The sequence below is a fragment of the Phytophthora infestans genome, genomic scaffold (genome assembly GCF_000142945.1).
Source record: "Phytophthora infestans T30-4 supercont1.50 genomic scaffold, whole genome shotgun sequence".
NCBI lineage: Eukaryota > Oomycota > Peronosporomycetes > Peronosporales > Peronosporaceae > Phytophthora > Phytophthora infestans.
The window spans coordinates 300,806-324,699 of record NW_003303709.1 but is presented as its reverse complement, the minus strand read 5'-3'; the positions used below and the strand labels follow the sequence as shown (position 1 = coordinate 324,699).

The following is a 23,894-nucleotide window of genomic DNA, read 5'->3' as shown; positions in this document are numbered from 1 at the left end:
TACTTATAACATTTCGACTAACGCTTTATGCTGTCTCTAGCGCTGTCAAAGCCAATCATTCGCGAGGATGGGTGCTTGATCGCGGGCACAGAGCTCACAGATCCGTCAAATTCAACTGGCGACAAGAACAGGATCTTCATTACCGATTTCCTTTCCGCCACCGCACATCCACCAGCACATATTATTGTGGAGCAGGTGTGTAACTCCACTGATGTAGAGTACGCGAGCAGTGTTCTGATGGCTCTACTTATTATGGCAGGAGGTTCGCGACCTTCAGTGGATGGGGACACAGGCCGCCATTGTCGCAATCGGCAAAGAGATTCAACTCATTCAGTTGGGGGATCTCTCGATCGGTGGATCCTGCAGACTGCAAGGTTCGCTTCTTCAAACCACTGACTATTCAATGAACGATTACTTACGAACCTAAAATGCACTGCAGATCCGATCGACTCGGTCCATTCTGATGCTATTCGAGAGCTTGCTGTCTCGCCTACCACGAACTCGCACGTGCTGTCCGGCGGTAAGCATTTAAAGTGTCTTTGTACTTGACTTTCGATCTCACGGACATGATTGTGTTTACAGGTTTCGATGAAACTGTGGTTTTGACCGATCTCCGAAACCAAGGAGACCCGAAGTCAGCAGCGGTCATAAGCAAATTTGACGCCTCTGACGTGGTGAGCAGCGTTCGTTGGTCGCCTGCTGATTCCCATGTGAGCTGGACAACCGATGGAGGAGACTTCCAAGTTGCGGACACACGAATTGCCGCGCCACAACTTCAGGTGCCTTTTTACAACTACCTGGTAAGTGCTCTTCCTCATCCTCAAATTATTCGTAGAAGATTTTTCCTACTAACTTCACTTCTTGTGCGGATGTAAAGCAGAATGTGGGCACGTTGGGGGGGCTCTTTACACACGAATACCTGAGCAACTTTAATGTCGCTCTCGGATTTGAGCGAGGTCACATCGCTTTTGTTGATCTCCGTATGCCACGACAAACTTCTTGGTGCGTTATGCACAAGCTTTACTTTAAATTCACGAGACTAACGATGTTTTGTTATGCGTTTTAGCACGTCGCTGATCGAGTCGAATTTGACAAGCGTCGGTGAAATTCAACGTTCCAAGTCCAACAAGTTTGCGATACTTGGCCTTGGCGGGTACGAGTTGATGGTTCGATTGAATCTTCGTGTGCTAGTTTTCACGTGGAGTGTTGTTGTTGCCAGGTTTTCTAGAGCGAGTCTCAATGGGGCAGCCAGCACCTTGGAGCAAATCACCCTGTACGTGTAAATCCCGTCATATTTTGCTCAAATATGTGCTGACATTGGATGTATTGTAGACATCGCCGCCAGCCACATCCTTCGTTCAAAACGAGTGGTTCCTTTTCCTATGAACGAGGAGTGTACCTTGCAGTCTCCGACAAGTGCGTACCATCTGCTACTGAGCTGTGGACTTTACGAGAGGACTACTAACCGATCTCTTTTGTCAATTAATGAAACCAGCGGCGGGGTTGTATCTGTATACACGGACGACAACTTCTTTGGATCGTCGGCAGCTTTCAACGGCAATAGTACTGTGTGGTGAAGCGTATCTGAGCAATCTGAGTCCTCGTAGAATGGGGACACCCTTCACGTGTTGGCCAAAATAAAAAAAAGAAAGCAGTATAGATTACCATAAACATCTTCGAATCTAGTCGTTTTGCATACGCGAGATCTCTTGGAGTAGCTTCGTCAGGTTGCTTTGTGGCTTCTGATTAATAAAGCTGTCAAGGTGCGACCACGAGTAGCCGTCAGTGTGCGCCACGTCACTGTTGGATTCTGATGCACGAAGATGTCAGGATGTGTCCAATTTTAGCATACAGTAGTAGATAAAGCATACCTGGATTCATTGCAAGCTGGACCCGACCGAGAGCATTACACTCATACCACTCCGTTTCCTTACTTCGTGACTTGTTGGACAGCCCGATCATAGTTGTCGCCAACTGCGTCCGAAGAGCAGGAGACTGTAGAGTTTGCGAAAATTTGACGCGCGTGGGCTGCTGCAGGTCCCCCAGACCGGCCTGGATTCGCTGGAGAGCATTAACTTGCTGATCCGTACACAGATACAGCATCTCGATCAGACGAACCACTGCCAAGCAAGCCTGCTCGCCTTCTTGTTGAATAAACAAGTTAGTGTCTTCATTCTCGTCGCTGGCTTTCTTTTTCTTCTTCTTGTCTTCGTCGTACACACGCTTCCACAGCTGTAGCCCCCAGCTAATAGCTTGGAAAATGAAGTTGTTATTACGCATCTTGGTGGCCTTGGCACGCGACTTGGCACGTGCTTTCGCACTGATGTTATCGCTCTGTAGCAGAGAAAAGAGCCGCGTTCGGAACACCCACGACTTCCCTTCGAGACGCTCATATCTCGACCGACAAGCATACAAATCTTGCTGGAAGCAGTAGATGAAAAACTGCATCACCAGCAAGTTGCGACGCCAGCTCTCGTCCTTTTTGGGCTCTCCGTCGTCCCCAACTCGACCATTCCCGCTCACTTCTTGCAGAGCCGTCGCGAGCGGCTCCCATTGGTTCGGGAATGTCAGTGCACAGCTGCATGACGCCGCCTTGTCAAACACAAACACTAGTGCTGCGTAGATGGCCAAAGCGTCATTGTACGCGATGGCTTCGTGGCTCTGGATGCGGTCGATGAGCTCAGCATAAAGTAAATCTGATGGATACTCTTTCCCGAGCACCACAATGCTACGAAGCGTAGCGATAGCTACGCCTGGATCGTTCGTACTTAGTGTAGTGACCATATCGAACACCAGCGACGCATTCATAGACGACTTTAGTGTCGACGAAGGCGTGATGGGCTTCAGGTCGCCTGACAGGTTCGTTGGTGGCGTTCTAGGGGCCGATGCAGCTGTAGCTGTTGCACGACGCTTGGGAGCTGGATCCGAGGTCGTCTCAGGGAAGAAACAGTCGGCGATAGAGCGACCGCGAGTCTTGGATGTGACTCGGGCTGGACGTGGTGGTGTCTTCGCCTGGGTGGGTTTCTTAGAGCTGCTCGTCTTCGGGTTAGAGCTTACAGAGCTTAGAATCTCCTCAAGTTTGACGTCGCTGTCACTGTCACTGACGCTGAGGATACTGCTGAGGCCGGTAGAGACTGCTGGACGAGGCCTAGTGCGGGACTTGGACTTGTCATGATCGTCTGAGGTGAATATGGAGAGTTAGAAGGTGAAAACGCACGACGAGATAGAGGAAAGTCTGGAGAGTTAAATGAGTCGATGCGGATGTAATTATGTACCGTCAGATATGAAGATAACGGCTTCTTTCGCGGCGTCAATCGGAGCCTCTGGCTTTTCCGCCATTTCAGTTCTTTGGTCTTGACGACAGTCATTATGCGGGGGATTTTAGTGACATGTGAAATCTGATAACTTCAATGTTGCTTTTTTGTGCTTAGAGGTTAAGCACTGTTGTGGCGTTCTTACGTGTTGGCGAGCTGATGAAGGTGGGCCCTGAGGCATTTGTTGCAGTATTGCCGGTGATGTTATCACCGGGGGAGGCAGCGATAAATTTCCGACGGAAAACTTCGGAGTGGATGACTGCGACGTCTTTGACTGCACTATCAATGTCCACCTCCTCGTCTTCGGTGTCTTTGGATCGCTGGATGTTTCCACGAGCAAGTGTGGAGGGGGGTTCAACGCTACATGCTTTGGATGGTATGGTAATGTCTCGTTGCTCCTGTCTTCCTTGGTACTGGCGCAAACGACGTAGCGTGTCGCTGTTATTTGGTGTTGCGGAGGCCTCAGTCTCCTCGAGAATTTTGGCCATTATGAACTGCATGATGCGTTCTTCGATGGCACCGATCTTGCGCATCATACATGCTTCTCTTGTTGCCTAAAGTATTCGTGAGTCGAGTTGCTGGGGTAAAACATCGAAAAGAGAAGCTCACGTACCGTGCTGTCGAAAACCTCTTCACTACGGTCATTTGGGTAGAATTCCTTGTAAACATCCTGAATTGGGTCGCGAAGATATTTCACCCTGAATTGTCGATCAAGTTAGCAGCAGCATTTAAGCGAGGATTGCAGTTGCTTGACGTACGCTTCAGCGTAGATTTCAGCGTCCTTTATCCATTTTTTGATGTGAACTTCATTTGCATCGATAACCTTTTGCAATTCAGCTTTAAAAACCCAAGATATAAGTTATGTACAAGCCATATTAATGGGGATAAGGCAGCATACCTGAAGGTTTCTCCGAATTATTAGTTGAGTCGACCTCTCCAGCCCCAGTATGACGCGCCATGTCTTCCGTTAGCTGAGCAATGGATTCGTTGAGAGCAGCATCTAGTGCAGACGGAACAATATTAAGGTTCGTTCGATACCTGTCAGAAGAAACTTACTCGTTGCAGTTTGTTCCTCGATTCGAGCGAAAACTTCAGCCTTGGTGCGCTCTTGCTCGTTATACTTTCGGATAAACTCGCTCAGATTCTTGACATTCGTCTCCTCTACAATGCGGTCTAGTAGCAGTTTCTTCTGTTCGAATGATACAATGTTCTGCTCCAGGCTGATTCTTTTCCACTTGGATGATCTGTTCCCCATAACCTCTTTGTTAGCCTTGATAATACAGAACACTGCAGGTAAGTGGCTTAAAAAGAGCTGATCACTCACTTGACATGCTGTTGCCGTCGAAGAGCGATGTTGTTGTGGAACACGCTATATCTCTAGGGAAACCAAATATCCCTCATGTTAGTCCCTTTCCACGTAGCATAAATTGGCAAGCACGTGCATGAGACACAGGTGCAGGTTGGTTTTGAGCTCCCTGTTTGTCCGCCTTCACGATTCCCTCCACTTCTGTCAGCAGTCGTTGGCGTTCTAATCGGAACGTCTGCTTCTCTGTGTCAAACTCCAGTTCTGTCGCAGCGACTTCGTTTTTCACACCAGCTGCTTGTCGCTTCAACAGCGCAATCTCCACTTGCGCTCTCTTCAGCTCGTCTTCGTCTTCCTGAATGTCCTTAAGCATTCGTTTCTCCGTCGCCAATGCGTCGAGCCTCTTCCTCCGCGTTTCATCAATCGCATGTCGCAGCTTCTGAAGCTCCATTGCACGCTCCGCCATAGCAACTTTAAGGCGTTCTTCCGCATGCAGTTGTCTGCCCTTTGCTGAACTGGTAGACATTTGTACTCGCTTTACTACATTGACCTCTGAGCCCTTCTCCGAATGTGGAACAGTTGTCAGCTGTTGCCTTGCAGTTCCTTTGAATCCTGTAGTCGACATGGCCAGTGCTGCAAAAAAAACCTTGTTGCTAGCTGATTCTTTAGATTCTGCAACATGTTCTCCCTGTTTCGGTGCCTTCTTTCTGTCTCTGAGTTGCTTGTTCACGTCGGCTAGCTTGGCTTCAAGCTCCAAAAGCTTCTTTTTCTCCGTCTGCACCTTGATAAGCGTTAAATCTCCCTCGGTCCGGATACGATCCAGCTCCTCCTCATACTGAGAATGCAACGGACTGATAATGTATTGATGCTCCATCACGCTAGCCTTCTTCTTCACAGCATCTCGTGCCACCATTTTCGGGCGATTGTTGAAGGCACCCGGATTAATAAAAAGTAGTTTTAAAAATGTCTTTTTAAGCAAGAAAATGTTTCTTATTAAGACATCTGTTTGCTATGGGCTTACAGTACAAAATTAAATTATTTTGAGTTAATTTCGGGTCTCACTTCCGAAATGGCAACGAGCGCAGTTCCTGCTGGAACACAAACGATCGCGGGCGTGCCCGTGGAGCTTGGGCAGCCCGTGCACGTGAACACTAAGAAGCAGCTCCAGCGGCAGATCAACGCCATTGTGGGATGGAGCGAGTTGGACCGCGCGCCTATGAATATGGCGCAAACCATGCTTCGTGGCAACGAGCACCAGATAGGCGAGCATCCTTATTTCGTGTGTGAGAAGTCCGTGGGCGTGCGCTATCTAGCGCTGTTGGTGCAAGGCCGCTGCTACCTCATCTCACAGAACTACGAGATCCGCGAGGTGACGCTCTTCTGCCCCGTGCGTCCAGATCGTCTGCAACCAGGAGTAGATCGCAACACTGTAGTGCCGCATCAATGGACAATTGTGGACGGGGTCATGGTGTGCGATAAAGATGGCAGCAAATCGGTGCTTACACTTCTACTGTACGATATTTTGGCGCTTAATGGAAGCCCTGTGATGACTTATAAGCTACAGGATCGACTCAAGCTCATCCAGAACGACGTGGTGGGTCCACGCAAGCAGTTGCCGCCTCCCAAAGGGCAGCCACCCGACATGTTCCAGCTTGTGTTGCAGTCCATGTATCCCATTAACCGTGTAGGCCATGTGATCCGCAGCATTCTGCCCAGAGTCTCTCAGACAAGACAGAACGCCGGACTGGTGTTCACTCCCGTGCTGCTGCCATATGCTCCGGGGTTCTCTAAGGGGTTATTCAACTGGACACCAACGTCAGTGCTGTTTGCAGACTTCCAACTGGGTGTGGAGTGGAGAGGACGTCCACCGAAGCCCGGATTTAAGCTTGTGATCCACGACAAGCGCACGCAGGTCTTTCACGACTGGATCACGTTCGCACCAGGTGAAAGGACTTGTTTTCTTCGTGTAGCTGAAGACCAATCTCATTCTATTTGGGCATGTTAATGAGATTAGATGATTTCGAGGCCTTCAGGCAGGACAAAAAGGCGTCATCGCGTATCGTCGAGTGTGTATACGCCCCGGAGTGGCTCACATACATCCCGTCGCATGACAAGAGCACCTGGGATTCGGGGAGTACGGAATTCAACGCTACCGATCGCGGTGTTGGGTGGAGAAAAGGTATGTGGGCGGCTGTCTGGGGATGCTGTACATGAAGATATCTCAATTTTTTTATTGTGTTTTACGAAAAGGTGGCTGGAAGTTTGTTCGATGCCGCCCAGATCGCAGCATGCCGCTCGAACGCAGCTATCTTGCGATGATTGAGAAGGCAATTGGCGAAGATATCAAGCTCGACGAGATCGAGCGCTTTTTCCCCGATGACCCCAACAAGAAAACCCAACAAAAGAGTCGTCACGAAGCCCCTTCGACAGCAGACGTAAGATGTTCTCTGCACTGATGTCTGCATATTAACTGGTTATTTGTATGTTTTACAGGACTTCGCTCCGCCAAGTAAGAAGAAACGTGGGGGTAGTGGGGCAGGTGGTAGCCAAGGACCTGGTACAGGCGTGTGCTATGACTTCCAAAACAAGGGTGTGTGTCAGCGCGGCCGGTTCTGCCACTTCTCGCATTGCGCGTGCAATTCTACGTGTTCTTGTACACCGACCAAGAATACTTATGGTACTGGAGTTTTTAATTTATGAGCAGAGTCTCGAGATCTGGCGCTAATTGATTCTTGCTCGTGTCAATACACAGGCCAGCGACCCTCGTACAGGAGAACGGACTACGATGCGCCACCATCTCCTGAAGTCTCGCCTTCGTCGGTCGCGGATGCAGCCTCCGTACCCGACAAGGCTCCATCGCTGCGTCTCACCAACTCATTTGAGCGTGATGCTAGTCTGAAGACTGACGGGAACACAGGGGAAGAGGAAGAAGCAGGAGAACTCACAGACAACAGTACGTCGATTATGCCCGAAGAAGTAATTACGGGTCGTCCTTGTATCGCTAACATTGTATGTTTGTCAGCCAACTTGCACATCAACAGCATCTACGCACCTCTCGAGAGTTTTGACAAGGAGACAATTGCTGCTAAACGAGCTCAGCTGACAGCACTCGGAAATCGCCGCATCTGGGCAAGCCTCGGACTCGAAGATAAGCCACAGCGCACGCGGCCCTGCGGACTTATTGTATCGAAATCTGGTGAGGTGGTGTATGTCCGCCCCATGGAGAAATAAGTTCCCGATATTAACGCAAGTGGTGGGACGAGATGCAAATTTCCGCTTTCATTGCTTACGTCACGGAATAACAATTAAAATGAGTGTGCTGCTATCTGACAAAAGGTAGCCATGTGAGTGTGCTACCTCAGAAAAAACAGAGTTACTGTTGCTTGGGGGCAGCCTTCCTGGGCAGGTCTTCAAACACCATTGTGCCATCCTTCAAGCCCTGGATCTCGTCCTTGGTGAGGAACCGGCCTCCGGGGCCACGCGGCCGCCGCATGGCGTGCTTGTGACGTGAGTCGTGCAGATACGCCTTGCGCTGGCGGTTACTACCCAGCTTGGCTTCCAGCTTTGCTCTTTGCTGCCGACGGATCATAATGCGGTGGTATTGCTTGGCATTCACATACACAGGTTCCTCTTCTGTAGTCTCAGCCGAGTTGGGAGTCGTAGGACGTGGGAACATCGACTGCGTCAGCTACACCCACACAAAACATCTTTAGATAAACGTCTCATTTAATGAGCGCATACCAAAGCCATACCATGTAGGGCTGCATCATGGCGTTGGAGTTGTACATGGCACGAAGCTGGTCACTGTTGGTTTGTTGCTACAACATAGCACATAGAAAGCATTAGCCAAGTTTCAGAATACTTGGTCACAATAGATCGTCTTACCATCTAAAGTTGCAAAGTATATGGGATAGACATCACGAATATCGAGAGAGAAAGAGAAAAAAAACTCGTTAGCGTTGCCAAAAAAGAGGGGAGAACGAGGCACGTACGAGCTGTTGAATATACTGCTGTTGTTGCTGCTGGAAAAGCGCGAGCTGCGCCTGGAGATCGGCTTGTGAGGCGTCCGTGCCGGCGTTGGTGGGCGTTGTGTTGGCGTCCGAGTCGCTGAAGACCAACTTGGTGTCGACGTTGCTGCTAGTAGTGTCCTCCATGCTGCAGCCAGAGAAAAAATAAGGTAGCGCAGCGTTAGCCAGCATGCTGTATACACTACGAGCGCTTTGATAAACTGGAGTACGTCGCTCTCGATGTCTAATGCCACCATCGCGTACCTTAGTGGTGGCTTCTTCGTAAGAGTTTTTATGAGCGCGGGAATTGTTTAAACAAAATAAAGCTAACTGATTGGTAAAAATTAATTTAAGCACATGTCTTGAAGGGACACAAAAAGGAGATGAGAGGAGACGCCAACTCCACGCAGATCCAAGTGCTCGATGGTCCTGCACTGGTACACATACGTATTGCAGTTTTTTTTATATTATAGCATGTCTGATGACTGTCTAAATGTGTGAATGTGCAGAGGGTGCTGTCGACCGAGCTCAACTCGAGCAAATATGCTATCGACGCACACAACCGATCCATCGGAGAAATCAGTAATTTGTCTGAGGTACGCCTGCAACAGCATATATCTTAAGGGTCACACAAAGCATATATTCACGCATTCTTACGTGCGACCTGCTGCTTCGTAGCTGCCGAAGTTGTGCTCGCTGGACGTGTCGTTTAACAAAATCACGTCGCTACGAAACGTCAGCTCCGCCAGAGAGCTACGCGAGCTCAAAATCTACAATAACAAACTTACGAACACGATCGGCTTGAAAGCGTGAGTAGTGGATGTATGGATATGTGTGGGCTATGATCTAATGGTGTCTTTATTTTATGAAGCAACTCGAATCTGGAAGATCTTCAGATGAACGACAACCAAATCGAGGAGATCTCTACGGATTTTTTAGCGCTGAATAAACTGAAAAACCTTTGGCTAAACGGCAACAGAATCACCGCTGTTCGCAACCTTCGAGGATGCAGACTGTTAGTGTACCTGGACTTAGGTCGCAATAAGCTACACGGTGCAGCGTCAGAGGTTTGATTTTTTGCTACAGCTATAGCAAACGCAAAACCGAGTATCGTAACCCTTAATCTCGTTTTTGCAGGGTCTTGATGCATTGAGCAACTTGGAGGTTTTGAACCTTGGTGGGAACCAACTGACATCTGTGGGCAATCTCTCCCATCTCACGAAGCTAGAAGAGCTAAACCTGTCGGAAAACAATTTGACAACTCTGCAAGGTGTAATGCCTCCCAATCTAGCGGTGGGTTTACTCTTAATTTATCAGCATGCACCGAGCGCTGATCTGGGTGAAGTGTACAGATACTTCGTGTAAACGGGAATCAGATACCCAACTTTCAAGGCTTGCTCACACCACTGGAGAAGCTAAACGAGCTTTACGCTCATGACAATAGCATCGCAGACATACAGCTGCTCCCTTCACGATGCCCTCAGCTTGAATCAATCGACCTACGAAACAATAATCTCGAATTAAGCTCCCAGATCACGATTCTGGCAAAGTGTGAGACACTGCGAGATATCTGGTTGCATGGGAATCCATGCTGCTACTCGAACAGGTACAGGAAACAGCGATGCTTTGAAAACTCGGAAAGCAGTACTGACGCCAAATATATAATAACACCAATGGTTTCAGCTACCTCATCGACGTAATGAATGCACTGCCCGAGCTAAAAACTCTCGATACGTTCACTGACGCGCAGTTGCAAGCCTCTCGCGACAAACTGAAGCAAGGCACCGTCTCACAGGGTGAGCTGCTTAGTTCGTCTAGAGTCTCAACGCCCTCATATCGGCCTGGGTCCGCAGCCTCTCGGCCGGGTAGTGCTCGTGTACGGACTCCAAGTGCAAGACTGGCGACACCTGATACTGTCCCTGTTTTCCACACACCTTCCTCTCGAATAGGTTTGTGCTCATGGCTACCTAAACTTTTCCTAATCGCCAAGTAATTGCACTACTTACACGTTTTGCTCAGGCAATCTCACGAAACTAGCAAGCACAGAAGAACTTGCCAGAGCTCAGGATGAAGTGCGCGGTCGGCTGCAAAAAATGAAGCAAATGTTGAATCGTGTCGGAAGCCACGGCGCAGCTGACCAGTTGCAACCTACCAAACGGCGCACGCCGGCTCCTTTAGACTCGATCGCAGTAGCCATCGCGGTCAAGAGGAGTGCTTTGACTTCGAAGGTCGAGATTCAAGCAAATGACCTTCGTGACGCAGTCGATTCCTCGAGATCGTTGCGCACTGAATATGTGGGTTGTGACACTGTTACGAAGAGAATCCCAAAAATTGCTCAGCGCGCTAGAACAGTGAAGTCGCTACTGATTCGAAGGTCATGCGTTGATGCGGGTACTGATCCCTTAGAGTCATTTATCAGCAGCAACAACAACAAAGCTACTGTTACGACCCTCATACCTACACCAGCTTGTGAGATAGAGACGCAGACTTCATTGCCGCCAGCTCCAGTTCTGTCTGTATCGAAATCGAAATCAATTTGTGGACTAGAACCGAATACCACGACAACAATGGAAGAGCAGCACGATTTGAATAATGAAGGAAGCATGTCGTTGGAAGGAGATACCAAAACAACACGTAAAGGTGAAACGCCACGGGAACCCCAGCAGGACAGTGACGCGATCGAGACTGAAATGAAACAGTTTCTTATGCAACACGTGATGGCAAACTCAGACGATAATCAAAACAAAGCTGAAGAGAAACCGGAAGAAGACTTCAATTCTGCCAAATTTTGGTCCGATTCACCTCGACTGGACACCATTAAGACAGCCGAGTTGCGTAAGCCCCCGATTTCACTCGCGAGGACAGGCTATCGCTCTTTTCGACTGCCGTCGCGACCAAGTAGCTCCAAGAACAGTTAATTTGAGCAACAAAATTGCCTTTAATGCTTTTCATACTTGAAACGCAGTTTCTCTACTCTGCGGCTGTCAAATATCTTGCCTTGCGCACTGCATTTTCAACGTATCTAAATCCCATCACCACTTTAATCAGCATCACTACGACCCCAGACACGCAAGCTGCCTACCTCAGCTTTCTCTCGACAGCAGCCATCTTCTCGTTCAAAACAGCAAGTCGAGTTTTAGCGCTAGCATCTTCACACACAAGCCGTGAGATTCTAAAGCAAAGTACACTTATCCTAAGATTTTTTTGTGATGAGGCGTACGGAATCTGTTGATAAAGTCAACGACGTCCAGCAGCTGGAGTTGAACACGCTCGATCTGCTCAGCGGTCGCCCAGTCCTCACGAAGCACCGACGCCTTCGCTCTGCAGAACACAAGCCCGCAGATTAGCATTCCTGGAAAAAAACACCATGCAAACTTGCAGCTTCGTACGCCATAAGATCTTTGATTGGCAAACGGTCGCATACAAAGTTGAAGTTGAGCAGAGTGATGGTCACTAAACTCAGCAGCTTAAGACATATCAAAGGTGCTGCGATGTGGAGTTTAGTCGCTCGTCCGCCCAGACTCGCCGCATATGTCTCTCTTCGAGCTCGCTTTGCTTCGACTACAGTCTTCAATCGCAGTGAGTACGGGCTTTTCATCGACGGGGAGTTTGTGACAGCCTCAGGAAAAGATGCTCGACTAGAAGTGGAGAATCCTGCAACCACTGAGTGTCTCGCGTACGTGGCCAATGCTACGGCTGCCGACGTCGCTCGCGCAGTAGTCAGTGGGCAACGCGCATTCGAGGTAGGATCGTGGTCACGAGCATCCGTCGCGGAGCGTGCAAATGTGCTTAATGACATCGCCAAGGCATTGCGTAAACGAATCCCTGAGTTTGCAGAGAAGGAAAGTCTACAGACCGGACGACCCATCCGAGAGATGCGGGCACAGCTCAGGAGGATACCAGGTGAGTGGCATTGGGGGGAGGTGTGACGGCTGGTACTAATAGAAATGCACAGAATGGTTTGAGTATTTTGCAGCACTGGCAAGGACGTCGGAGGGCTCAGTGCCACCGTTTTCAGGTGATTATGTCAACTACACACAGCGCCTCCCACTCGGGACTGTCGGACAGGTGTGTACTTGAGTATGGACAATGGCTGGAGTTGCAGACATCGGACTGAGTTGCTGCTCTCTTTTGTAATAATGATGCAGATCACGCCTTGGAACCATCCGTTGCTCATTGCTGTCAAGAAATTGGCACCCGCGTTGGCTGCGGGGAATTCTGTCGTGGTCAAGCCGTCAGAACTAGCGCCACTCACTGTTTTGCAGCTCGCTGAGCTGTGTCATGACGCAGGAATTCCAGCGGGTGTCTTCAACTGTGTTCCTGGACTTGGCGCAGTTGCTGGCCGCGCTCTTGCTGAGCACCCGGCGATCAAGAAAATTGATTTCACAGGCGGAACTGCGACAGGGAGGGCTGTCGCTGCAGCGGCAGGTGGAAACCTTGCTAGCACGACGATGGAGTTAGGTGGGAAAGCTCCGATTGTAGTTTTTGACGACGTGGATGTGGACGAAGTAGTCAATGGAGCTGCATTTGCCTGCTTTATTGCAAGCGGTCAAACGTGCGTCACCGGTGCCCGCTTGATCGTTCACGAAAAGATCTTTGATGAGCTGGTGGAGAAGCTGGTTGCAAAAGTTCGCTCGATCCGATTAGGGGACCCTATGGACGACCGAACGCAGATGGGTACTATCATTTCTGAGCCACACCTTTTACGTATTCACGCAATGGTGGAGCGTGCTAGACAAGATGGTGCAACTGTTCGCTGTGGAGGACGCCGCGCTACCGATCTAAAGGTGCGTCAACCATGAATATGCGTACAAAATGAGTTCAATCTAAGCAATTGATGCATTTTTGCTGCAGGGATATTTTTACGAGCCCACTGTGATCACGGATGTTACCTCTGACATGGAAATCGTGCAGCAAGAAGTATTCGGCCCTGTGGTTGCTGCTTATTCCTTCACGGTGGGTTGCCTGCAAGTATCAAAGAATAATTATTCTGCTTCTTGATACTAACTTCGGTTGTTGCAGGATGAAGCCGATGCTGTTAAGCATGCAAATGATTCTCCGTTTGGACTTGGTGCTGCGATTTGGACGAACAACATCAAGCAGGCCCATCGCGTGGCCAATACTTTGAGCGCTGGAATAATTTGGCTGAACGATCACCACCGAAACGATCCGTCGAGTCCTTGGGGTGGTGTGAAAGATAGCGGCATGGGGTAAGCAGTTGGGTTATGTTTTGACAGGATTGCAAGTTACTACTAGTATTTACCAATGGTTGTTGTACTGCAGGAGAGAAAACGGACTGGAGGCGTATCGCTCGTACTCTCAGATCAAAAGTGTCATCGTTGGTTTTGGCAACGAGAAGTTCGACTGGTTTGTCGACGACACGGTGCGGTACGGTTAATCAGAGACCACTTAGCCAACTCATCTGCGTTTCTTAAGCAGGATGAGACCCTTTATTCCAGTACTTAAATTCATTGAGCGGTTGACTCGAGTGGGTGCTTCTTCTGCTGCACGATGCGGAAGAACGCCGCCACACTCTCCGATGCCCTGCGACAACGAATCGATCACGTATGCGTCAATACACACGATACCCAACAAATCTGATACCGATACACACCTCTGGCATGCCTCGGAACACGCGAAATATTGCTCTTCTGACAGCAAACCTGGATGAATAGAAACCAGAAATATTTGAAAGGTGCTACAAAAGAAAGCACGACATTCATATAGCTCTTACCATTCGTGATGCAGGTCAAGACTCCGTCACTTGTGCTAGATCGCGCAGTGGTGACCCAAGAAACAGCCTCCTGCAATACCAGAAAAACACAATGTGCATGAGATATCCCGTTCACGGCGGTACACAACTCCGGTGATGCAATTTGGATACCTCTTCTTCTGCTGCTGTCGGGTCCAGGTATAAATTGCCGTCGTCGAAAATACTGCACGAGGTCGCCGTGACGACCGAAAGCATGGGAACTCCAGCGTCCATCAGCGCCAAGCTCACCGCGTTAATAGCCACTGCAAGAAGGTATAATACCAAATAACGAAATCGCCAATTCCAAGGTTAAGGACAACTAGCCACAAAGAGTTTTCACTAACTTAACATCACAATCAATACATGCAGCAATAATCAAAAATAGTGGAAAGGATATAGAGCCATTGTCTTCGATCACTTGCACCACGATGCTGATGACAGCGCGCGGAAAGCTGTCGGTGAGAACGACGGGCGCGAAGGTCTGGCGGATGATCTGCTCGTATTCCTTCTCCTTAGACGCTACAAAGTCACCACTCCGAGCGTAAGTTTATCCACCACACTGGAGCCACCCCAAGTCCTTTGCCACGCACTCATGATGCCCTTCTCGAGCTTGAAGCACACATCCAATGTTGCCTTGTCCGTATTCTCAGCGCGCCAGTTGCGCGCCTGGCCTGGGCCGTACACCGCTGCTAGCACGGTACTGCTACCGTGGGACATGCGCGCAGATCCATCAGCACGAAAAAGCGCACCCTGCTCGGACGCAAACGGCCGTAGTTCGTTGCCGGCGCGGCCATCCTGACGCTGCAAATTCGTCGCCACCATTGCTTGTCGATTATTGAGCAGGAACTTGGCTACACTATTCATGGTACATTGTACCACAATTAATGTCGCACTTAGCACATCTCCCACAGCCTGATTCCTCCGTCGTCAATAATGGCATGGGGAACGCCACCTCCGCCTGCTGCTCCAGCGGCCCCTGCGGCCATGACAGCAAACAATGTCATCTTTCTGATCCGTAAGCTTTTATTTGCATCAAAGTTCATCTCCTACCTCGCTCTACAGCTCAAGCTACAGCACTCTAAACGTTGTTTTTGCAGTATTCGGGATGTTCCTCATGGCGACGCTATTACCCGTTCTTGTGGCGACACTCTTCCGCTTTGTCGCTCTAGTGGCTGCGATTCTCTTAGGCGCAGCAGCTACGAATCCGTCAGACCATTCGTTCGCTCTATGGATTAGTCAGCAGACCGAGCCGTCGGACCTCGTACCGGACACGTCAGTGGGTGTGTCTAAGTGGTTCTCAGCCATGTACCAGACCGCCAAGTCTCTAGTTCGCAACGAGCCACTGAGCTGGCGTTTCCACAATGCACTGACCTTCAGTGTCGTCTACGTACCGTCGAGAGAACGCTACGCTTTTGGCATCTTCGGGACTTGGCGTTGGGCTGATGAGTCTGGGGACTACATCAAGGCTTTGTGCCGAGCGCCGTGGGTAATAAAGCTCTCGAGAGGAGGGGTTATGTCCGGTATTGAGAAGTACCTTGTGAACGGGTCAGGGACTGTCTCTGATTTAGGATCAGGATCGCTTAGACGGAGACGCGTAGCGGAATCCGAAGGCATTCAGACAGGGTTCACAGAGGTGGAGACTGAGTCGCATCGAGAGATTAGAGCCAAGGCATTACAGTACAAAGTGAGGAGGGACTGGAAGAATGCAGCAACGTTCTTCTTAGAGGCTGCAAAGGCGGCTAGTACCGTAATAATTCGCGCGAATTATGAACTGGAAGCGGCATGGTGCATTTTGGAGGAAGTGGATGCATACCCGAGAGAAGAGAGCGAACTGGTACGGAAGATTAAAGGTGTATGCGATGAGTTAGCGTCGGCTGGATACTTTGATGAAGCTGCGCGTGGCCTATCGGAGTTAGCGTTGAGACTGAAGCGCAGGTTTCCAGCGGATTGCAAGTCGGTAGCACTGGCGAAGCAGGTGGCACAGTTGTATGTGCAGGCGAAGAATATTGCTGAAGCTGGCGGCAGTGTACACAGCGCTGCCGAGTACGGACTGTGGGCTGCGGGTGTATATGGGGAAGCGAGCTTGTGGTCTCTTGCTGAGGGTTGTTTCGAGGCTGTGGGGGATCTACGACGCGGCAATGCACAGCTCGATCTAGCTAACGAAGCGTATGGCAACGCGGTTCTCTGCCGTCTCGGTCAGCTTGATATCGCAGGAGCTGAGGAGATGCTGAACCGATTCACAGAGCTCATGGGCGAGACCCACCGACCGAGCGACATGGATTTCCTCCTTTCAAGTTTGCTCAAAGCCTGCAACAAGTGGTCTCCACAGATTCTCGAGACGGCGTCGAAGCGCTACGATTCGTTGCATCGACTAGCGCCGTGGCAGGTGAGGAAACTGGCCTTAAGCTTTGTTTATGTATGCCTTTTGATCTAACCACTCGTTGTATGCTATTGAAGCGAAAATGTCTTGCTAATTTGGAGGAAAAGATGAATAACGCTGACTTACGGTAATGGAGACGCCGTGTGCGATCGGTACGGTAGTCTGAAATGAATCCAATGTTTTAGAAATAGCGACCCACTTCACATTTTTTCTACCAAGAATCTGACCACGTACCAAAGTTTTATGATCTAGCAAAATAGGTCACGGCACTCATAGGTGACTCTTGGTGACCAGAAAACGATAGGAAACGCTTAATTTGCTGCAAAAATGCATCTACTGTAGAGCTCTTCCAGGCGCAATAAGTCTCGAGTGCTGGAGATGGACCCGGAGCTAAAGCGGCGTCCTCTTCTCTTTGACGTCCGACCAGCTCAGCATCGACCACCGTTGGGCGTTATCACCCAAAATGAAAGCGACAAGTTACAGCGCAAACATCGCAGACAGCACGAGGATGTATCGGAAAATGAACGGTGCCCAGAAGAGGATACAAGCTCGAGCGACGGGTCTGTTCTTCCTGCTGGAGCACTCCCCGCTTTGTTTAGTCCACGACCTGTGAAAAAATCCTATATTCCGACACCGTCAAACACGCCGAAGTACTTCAGATGGAAGCCAAAGCCAATGACACCAATGAAGCCCCAACGTGTTTTCCAACTGGATAAATCACTGACGCCTTACGCAGTAGTGCCATCTCCAAGTGCACAGAGACGACAAAGCAACTGGAAAGTTGTTGCGGACATGCAGGTACCTGATGTTGCCACTACATCCAAGGCAGTATCCGCTCCAGACGATGAGTCGGAGGTGGCTCCGTGGGGAGGAGATAATGTGCCGGCTGCTGAGCTGTCTGCTACACCTGAGAGTAGCCAGTACCTTTTCGATGGCCCCGTAACGCCACGACCAGGACAGACAACACCCACAACAACAAAAACTTCCTCTCCGTCAGTGCCATCTCAAGATAATTCTCGTATGGGTACTCCGATTCGTCCGCTGAGCGAAATTTCTTCAAGCTGTAAGGCAGCCAACGCTCCATCGACAATAGCTGTTCGGCTGCAGACTCCTACGAACTTGCTAGTCTCTGGGGCTAGTGTGGGGGTGACTGGACCCCACTCTTCAGTACTGGAAGTGCCAACCCGTCTACACCCACTGACGCCTACTTCAGCACAACGGGAGACAAGTGAGACCGAGCACGGACGTCCGGGTAATTCAACGTCTTTATCGACTGTGACCGAAGTTTTTGTACCGCTAGAGGACCAGAGCTCAGAAGCAGAGCCAGAACTTGCGAAATGGGAGCCGGTAGATGATACTCTCGCGACTCCAATCGTGATTCGCAACGCGGGAGACAAACAACCAGAAGTATTTACGCAGCATGTGCTGCGCGGCGTTATCCTTCGCAAGTTTCTAAACGTCAGTGCCATTACCAGGAAGCTTCGCGAGACTGAGCAGCATGTCTTGAACTCTCCAACTGGCGGCAGCTTCGGGAAGACTTCGGCGGCTACACCCGCGATGAAACCTCGACAATCCTCGCTCGAACGCGTCACTGATTCTGTAAACGAAGACACTTCCGGAGGTCCAAGTACAATCATCCGCAGGCTCGCTTCCGTGGATAAGGCTATTAGCCAAACGGCGCATCGTATGGAGCTCATGTCAAGTGCAAGTAATTCATCACAAAGCGGGCAGACTCTGACCAAGGGGACATCACTCCGGACTATTGGCGAAGGCAAACAACTTATCCAACCAGCCCCAACTAAGGAAAAACTGAAGCGTCAACAGTCAAATATGCCGGGCGTGATGGAAGACGAGACCAGCGTCATCTCTGTACGAGCGAAGCTTGACCCAACGTCGGCACATATATTACGCATCTGTCGCCACGTGATTGCCAAGCGCGCCATGAAGTCGTTCCTACGTCAAGAAATGTCGGTGATCACTCAAACGGAAGTGGCTTTACGAGACGACGCAGCTCTACAACGCCGCCCGAACTCGGCAATGAATAGCAGAAGTGGAGCAAATTCTAGGTCTACAGCGATTGACAATCGAACTCCAATCGAAGCCATGGCCTCAGATCTCGTGGAGAGCTTAGCAGCTTACTTGAAGGAAGGCGATCAACATATGACTGTAGACGAGCTGTTCTTGAAGGGTTTACTGGCTGAAGCGGAGAAGGATTGGAAGCGTGCCATCTTGTTGGCTTCAGCTTGTGTGGTTATCGATCGAGAGTTCATCTTAGCAGCGCTGTTACGAGCTCGATGCTGTCGTCGCCTGGGATTGTGGACTCAAGCTATCAAAGATCTAGCCCATGCACTGCAACTTCGTCCAGAGGATCAGCGGCTTTATCTACTGAGAGCGTGTTTACACAGCAAAATGGGGGAAGCGGAGAATGCTCTGGCCGATGTAAACCGTGCGCTGGTGTTGCATCCGCAGTACACTGAAGCTTTGTTGCTGCGGGCTGAGATATTCCATCGAAGTCGTGCTGCTGGCGCTGCGTTGCAGGACTTGACGTCTGTTCTAGCGCTTGATCGGAGCTGCTGGAGAGCGTACTATGATCGAGCAACCTTGCGTCTACGCGCCATTGAAGGTGATGAACAGAGTCTCGGGTATCACTCGGAGCATTTACGCTATGAAGAGTTACTTGCAGCCATTATTCAAGACTACGTGAACGCTCTTCACAAGGGCTGTACTGTAGTGGAAGTTGTCGAGACTGTCGGCGATCTAACCGTGAGATTATTGGAGTTTACGGGCGATGTCACTGTGTTACGCCAAGTTATCCAGAATCTCACACGTCTACTGTATTTACTCGTCCTCGACCCGAGCGGAGGCCTACGAGCGTCAAGAACTCCCCACAACACGAGCGGATTAGGCACAGGAGCTGGCGATTACTATTCGCTGTCAACAGTTGACCGAGAGATGTTAATAGCAGCGATTCACGCTCAGCGAGGACGCCTGTACGTGCTGTCAAACGACAAGGTTAGTGCACTTGGAGACTTCGAGCACGCTGTGGTGATGGAGTATCACTATCCAGTAGCTCATTTCTATCGAGGTGCCTTTGCAACGCTGTTGTTAGCGAAAGACTCGGCTGCTGGGGTCGTTAAAGACGGAGAGACTGCCGCTGCACACCACGCCAACAACATGCAGCATCTTTCGCGGTGTCTTGCATTGGACCCAACTATCGGTGGCGCGTACACTGTACGTGGAGCTTTGCACCTGCGTGATCTGCGCTTCAACAACGCTCTGCAAGACTTCAAGGCTGCAGTCGCCACAGACCCGACGTTGTCCGAAGTATGGCTGCAAATTGCATTGGTGTATCTCAACCACTATCACGACAGTGAAGAGTGCATTAAAGCTTGCACGAGTGCACTAGCGAATGATACAGGACTTTATCGAGCCATTTACCTGCGTGCTGAGGCGTATACACGTCAAGGGAACACGGCAGCTGCACTTCGCGACTACACGCGGCTAACACGTAGCCAGCCGAGCGATCGCTGGGCACATCTTCTACGTGGGAGACTCCAATTGACACTAAAGATGGCCCGGCCAGCGCTGTACAGCTTCGTAAGCTTCCTGGAGCAAGTTACTAACGACCCACCGCTCCCAACGGATGCTAACTCCATCAAGGACAGCCAACCTAAGAAGGATGCGTTGCTCTTATGCGGACGGGCCTTCCAGCTCTTATCACGCTTCCAAAACGCAGTGCATGCTTTCGAGCTGGCAGTGGCGGAAAACCCAACGAGCGAGAACCTTGTGCTACTGTCCGAGTCGCTACATTCACTGGGTGACACTGAAAACTCGCTGCGTGTGAGTGAAAAGGTTGTAGATACCGACCCATCCAGCTTCAAAGGATACGCTCGACGCGCTCAGTTACTCGTGTCAGTGGGTCAATTCGCACGAGCAATGGTGGAATACGACAAAGCGCTCTCTTTAGCTCCAAAGGAAGGACATGTGTACTATGAACGTGGCGTCGTTCAGATGCAGCTGTACATGCGATGGCGAGTGGCTTTCCAGAGTAAGTTCGCGAGTGATACCGACGCAACACAAAGGATGTCTCGATCGCCATTTGCTCCTCGTATTCCAATGCAAGACGTGGAAAGAGACCTAGGACCTGACGCTGTGAAAGACGAAACTTTGGTGCGAAAAATGATGAAGCAGTACGTCGTGGGCAGTATTGCTGACTTGTCCAAGTGTATTCGGCTGGAGCCTCTCCTTGCAGATGCGTATGTCGATCGAGCGGAGTTGAATGTGCTGGGGGAGGAGTACGATCGAGCTTTTCGTGATTTGGAGACGGCAACAGAGCGACAACCCAAATACGCCCGCGCTCATGTGAGTCTGGGTGTTCTGAAATGTCAATTCGCTGCATACGCTGCCGCAATCGAAGACTTTGACAAAGCTATCAAGCTGGAGACAACATCGACTGCAGAGGTGCGTGCGTATGCGCTGTTTAACCGTGGTGTGGCGTATCAAAAACTGGAGCTTTGGTCTCAAGCGGAGAAATCATACACCCATAGTATCACCTTATTTGGGCAAGGTCGCGAGGTGGCTGCACACCGCAACCGCGCGATTGTTCGTTGCCATTTAGGATATTTCAAAAGTGCGCTGGAAGATCTGGAAGAAGTTCAACAGTGCGCTCCAGACGACGATGAACTTCATGGAGCCTTGGGCTTTGCGTTGCTACAACTCAATCGATACGAAGATGCCGCTACGCACTTCGCCGCGTATGGACGGCTTGGTCGGGATACGTATGTTGACAGCGGGAATGCGTACTTTAACTTGGCCACCAAGAGTGAGACGCATCTTGCGCAGACACTCCACGCAGCTTATCTCGCACGAGCTCGGCGATTCTACTTGCGTGCTGTACGACTGCAGCCGTCGAATGTGGATATTCGTCTCAACTTGGCGAATTGTTTGAGAAAGGAGAAAGCGTTTCGAGCGGCGATCAGCCAATGTGATGTCATTTCTCGTGAACAACCACTTAACCACGCCTGTTTGGAGAGCAAAGCGCTTGCTCTTTTCCAACTTCCGGGTCGACAGGAAGAAGCAATCACATGTATGGATGCTGCCATTAGAACGTGCGTGTCTTCGTCTGCCAATCTAGAAAACGCCTTCTACGCGTTTACTAATGGCATTATTCATCGCAACGCACTTGATCGAAAGACTCTTCGACGTAAAGGAACACGTCGTTTATCAACGGGATTCACGACGGCGTTGACCGACAACAACGAGTATATGAGTGCTGCTGCGGCGCTGTTGGCTCAGATGGAGACACCAGCTCCTAAAGTTCACCTCACTGGGTCAAATGAGCAAGTACTGGCTTTGTACATGCTGAATCGTGGTGTAATGCTGGAGAAAATGGGAAAACTAGCGCGTGCTCGTCAAGATTACGAGGATTCACTCCACTTTGACGCATTTTCGGTACACGCGCACGTGTGTTTGGGCACGCTCAGTCTCCGGGAAAATAATTTTGAGCAAAGCGCGACTGCATTCCAACGTGCTCTTGAACTCGATCCATTGTCAGGTGTGGCACATTTAAATCTCGGCGTGGTTTGCTTGAGTTGCAACTACTTGCCAGCTGCCCTTACCCATTTTAACACTGCAATTTCACTTTTGCCGCACTGCAGCTACGCGTATGCAAATAAAGCAGTGGCACTTGCTCGCAGTGGTGACATAACTGGTGCGGAAAGTCATTTTAAAAACGCGATTAATGAATTGCCATCGCGAAAAGAATTTTATCTGGCACGTGGCAGAATTGTTGCTCTGCAGAAACGTCTGCATGACGCAATGGTCGATTTCTCGACCGTATTATTTCTCGGATACGACGGCAAATTGTAATAATATCATTTAAAAAGATAGTCGAAATCTTGACAAAACTTTTTTTAATTGCTTTCAACATGTGCCGCATGAATCGGCGTGGGTTTGCATATTTCAGATTCACATTCCTACTGCAGTGTCTTCTCACAAGTTGTGGCACAACATGAGTTCTCAGGAACAAATTTTTCATCTGGAGATGGCGAACGCAGTTGCCACTGATCTTCATTGAAGCTGCGATCGAAGCAAGCCCGAGTCGGGTCAATAGGCAATACTAACGCGCCAACTTGGTTTTCCAGTATCTCGCTGTTATCGTCTTCTGAGTATCCACGATCTGCACCTTCCATCAACAACTTCGAAGCCTTTACACTGCTGGAGTGTTCTCTTAGTGGCGAAGATTTCGGGCTTTTGTCCTCGGTCTCAGTGTCTTCGTCGTTGAGCTTGCGGTTGCGACATCGGACGATGCCCACGCCGAATCTCGCTCGGTTCAGCCCATAAGTTCGTCGATGACTTAACGGAGGACGCGGAGCCATGCGTCGATACACTGTGGGACGAGGTGTCAAGGCCCCAGCTTCAGCTTCTTCTTCCAGCTCTGAGGCTTCCTCTTTTGCCATTGGGTCGACTTTTGTCACGACTGATTCTGCAGGAGGCAAGAGCGAAAGGTTCGGCAGGCCACTGGCTTTGGCCTGCTTAGCGCGAATTTGTTGCATCACTGTGGCGTCTGACACATCCGTTGGACTGCTGAGAAGAAAGGTGTCAGGTTTCCTTTTTCCGTTGTAGTTTTCACGTTTCGCATCTCCATTTCCGTAAATGTTTTGCACTTGGTTGTCTTGGCGATGTTGAACGCGGCGGCGAAGTGGAGTCCGCTGTAGCACCGACTCGTCGGAGATCCGGCGCTTGTGACCTGTAAGCGACTGCGAGGGCATTACGTGAGATAGCAATATCGATGTGTGTCTAGTCAGCTTTCCTTATAGAGAACGCGACTGCAGACCTAGCAATACATTTTTCAAAAGAAATTAGCGAGTACCAACTTCGTGGTACATCAACAAATGGGTTCTTTTAAGCTTTTAAATTAAGCTTCAAAACGCTTCAAACAAAAGCTTTTACAGATAGGGATAAGGTTAGCGAAAGGGAAAGGGTTACTTTTAACTTTTCTGGACACAATATAACGGCCACCTCGTCAAATGATAACTCAGTCAATTTTTATTATTTGGTTTCGCACATTTTAAAGAGTGAGCCTCCATTAAAAAAAGGGAGGTTCACGTACAAAAAAGAGATTTGTCAAGCTGGTCAC

The 23,894-nt window shown here is 49.9% G+C and overlaps 11 protein-coding genes across 11 annotated transcripts; 6 read left to right on the top strand and 5 right to left on the bottom strand.

Moving 5' to 3' along the window:
- Window positions 1-280: 280 nt before the first annotated feature.
- Window positions 281-1,283, top strand: PITG_17113 (uncharacterized protein; the record flags this gene model as incomplete). Its single annotated transcript, XM_002896968.1, has 6 exons — window positions 281-374; window positions 440-520; window positions 583-800; window positions 881-1,002; window positions 1,067-1,153; window positions 1,205-1,283. 6 exons carry the CDS (start codon window positions 281-283, stop codon window positions 1,281-1,283), a joined length of 681 nt encoding a protein of 226 aa, XP_002897014.1.
- Window positions 1,284-1,640: 357 nt separating this feature from the next.
- PITG_17112 (uncharacterized protein) lies at window positions 1,641-3,355 on the bottom strand (the record flags this gene model as incomplete). Its single annotated transcript, XM_002896967.1, has 3 exons — window positions 1,641-1,810; window positions 1,872-3,179; window positions 3,276-3,355. 2 exons carry the CDS (start codon window positions 2,806-2,808, stop codon window positions 1,683-1,685), a joined length of 1,065 nt encoding a protein of 354 aa, XP_002897013.1.
- An 877-nt stretch (window positions 3,356-4,232) lies between these two features.
- On the bottom strand, window positions 4,233-5,530 carry PITG_17111 (uncharacterized protein; the record flags this gene model as incomplete). The annotated part of the gene is made up of 4 exons (XM_002896966.1): window positions 4,233-4,246; window positions 4,371-4,558; window positions 4,639-4,691; window positions 4,766-5,530. 4 exons carry the CDS (start codon window positions 5,528-5,530, stop codon window positions 4,233-4,235), a joined length of 1,020 nt encoding a protein of 339 aa, XP_002897012.1.
- Window positions 5,531-5,686: 156 nt separating this feature from the next.
- On the top strand, window positions 5,687-7,985 carry PITG_17110 (uncharacterized protein; the record flags this gene model as incomplete). Its single annotated transcript, XM_002896965.1, has 6 exons — window positions 5,687-6,560; window positions 6,632-6,796; window positions 6,868-7,052; window positions 7,111-7,294; window positions 7,370-7,570; window positions 7,640-7,985. The coding sequence occupies 6 exons, from the start codon at window positions 5,687-5,689 to the stop codon at window positions 7,846-7,848; spliced, it is 1,818 nt and encodes a 605-aa protein (XP_002897011.1).
- A 5-nt stretch (window positions 7,986-7,990) lies between these two features.
- PITG_17109 (CCAAT-binding transcription factor, putative) lies at window positions 7,991-8,771 on the bottom strand (the record flags this gene model as incomplete). The annotated part of the gene is made up of 3 exons (XM_002896964.1): window positions 7,991-8,305; window positions 8,370-8,435; window positions 8,610-8,771. The coding sequence occupies 3 exons, from the start codon at window positions 8,769-8,771 to the stop codon at window positions 7,991-7,993; spliced, it is 543 nt and encodes a 180-aa protein (XP_002897010.1).
- A 236-nt stretch (window positions 8,772-9,007) lies between these two features.
- Window positions 9,008-11,542, top strand: PITG_17108 (protein phosphatase 1 regulatory subunit 7, putative; the record flags this gene model as incomplete). Its single annotated transcript, XM_002896963.1, has 10 exons — window positions 9,008-9,061; window positions 9,134-9,220; window positions 9,303-9,433; window positions 9,496-9,691; window positions 9,762-9,917; window positions 9,977-10,230; window positions 10,308-10,573; window positions 10,644-10,813; window positions 10,943-11,015; window positions 11,091-11,542. 10 exons carry the CDS (start codon window positions 9,008-9,010, stop codon window positions 11,540-11,542), a joined length of 1,839 nt encoding a protein of 612 aa, XP_002897009.1.
- A 957-nt stretch (window positions 11,543-12,499) lies between these two features.
- On the top strand, window positions 12,500-14,220 carry PITG_17107 (aldehyde dehydrogenase, putative; the record flags this gene model as incomplete). Its single annotated transcript, XM_002896962.1, has 6 exons — window positions 12,500-12,527; window positions 12,580-12,683; window positions 12,773-13,411; window positions 13,479-13,580; window positions 13,647-13,834; window positions 13,908-14,220. 6 exons carry the CDS (start codon window positions 12,500-12,502, stop codon window positions 14,020-14,022), a joined length of 1,176 nt encoding a protein of 391 aa, XP_002897008.1.
- A 153-nt stretch (window positions 14,221-14,373) lies between these two features.
- Window positions 14,374-15,198, bottom strand: PITG_17106 (uncharacterized protein; the record flags this gene model as incomplete). The annotated part of the gene is made up of 4 exons (XM_002896961.1): window positions 14,374-14,428; window positions 14,567-14,639; window positions 14,740-14,895; window positions 14,967-15,198. The coding sequence occupies 4 exons, from the start codon at window positions 15,196-15,198 to the stop codon at window positions 14,374-14,376; spliced, it is 516 nt and encodes a 171-aa protein (XP_002897007.1).
- Window positions 15,199-15,309: 111 nt separating this feature from the next.
- On the top strand, window positions 15,310-16,944 carry PITG_17105 (uncharacterized protein; the record flags this gene model as incomplete). Its single annotated transcript, XM_002896960.1, has 4 exons — window positions 15,310-15,391; window positions 15,474-15,913; window positions 16,010-16,762; window positions 16,834-16,944. The coding sequence occupies 4 exons, from the start codon at window positions 15,310-15,312 to the stop codon at window positions 16,885-16,887; spliced, it is 1,329 nt and encodes a 442-aa protein (XP_002897006.1).
- Window positions 16,945-18,442: 1,498 nt separating this feature from the next.
- PITG_17104 (uncharacterized protein) lies at window positions 18,443-22,624 on the top strand (the record flags this gene model as incomplete). The annotated part of the gene is made up of 3 exons (XM_002896959.1): window positions 18,443-18,806; window positions 18,858-20,371; window positions 20,435-22,624. 3 exons carry the CDS (start codon window positions 18,443-18,445, stop codon window positions 22,622-22,624), a joined length of 4,068 nt encoding a protein of 1,355 aa, XP_002897005.1.
- A 250-nt stretch (window positions 22,625-22,874) lies between these two features.
- PITG_17103 (uncharacterized protein) lies at window positions 22,875-23,526 on the bottom strand (the record flags this gene model as incomplete). The annotated part of the gene is made up of 2 exons (XM_002896958.1): window positions 22,875-22,906; window positions 22,941-23,526. 2 exons carry the CDS (start codon window positions 23,524-23,526, stop codon window positions 22,875-22,877), a joined length of 618 nt encoding a protein of 205 aa, XP_002897004.1.
- Window positions 23,527-23,894: the final 368 nt, after the last annotated feature.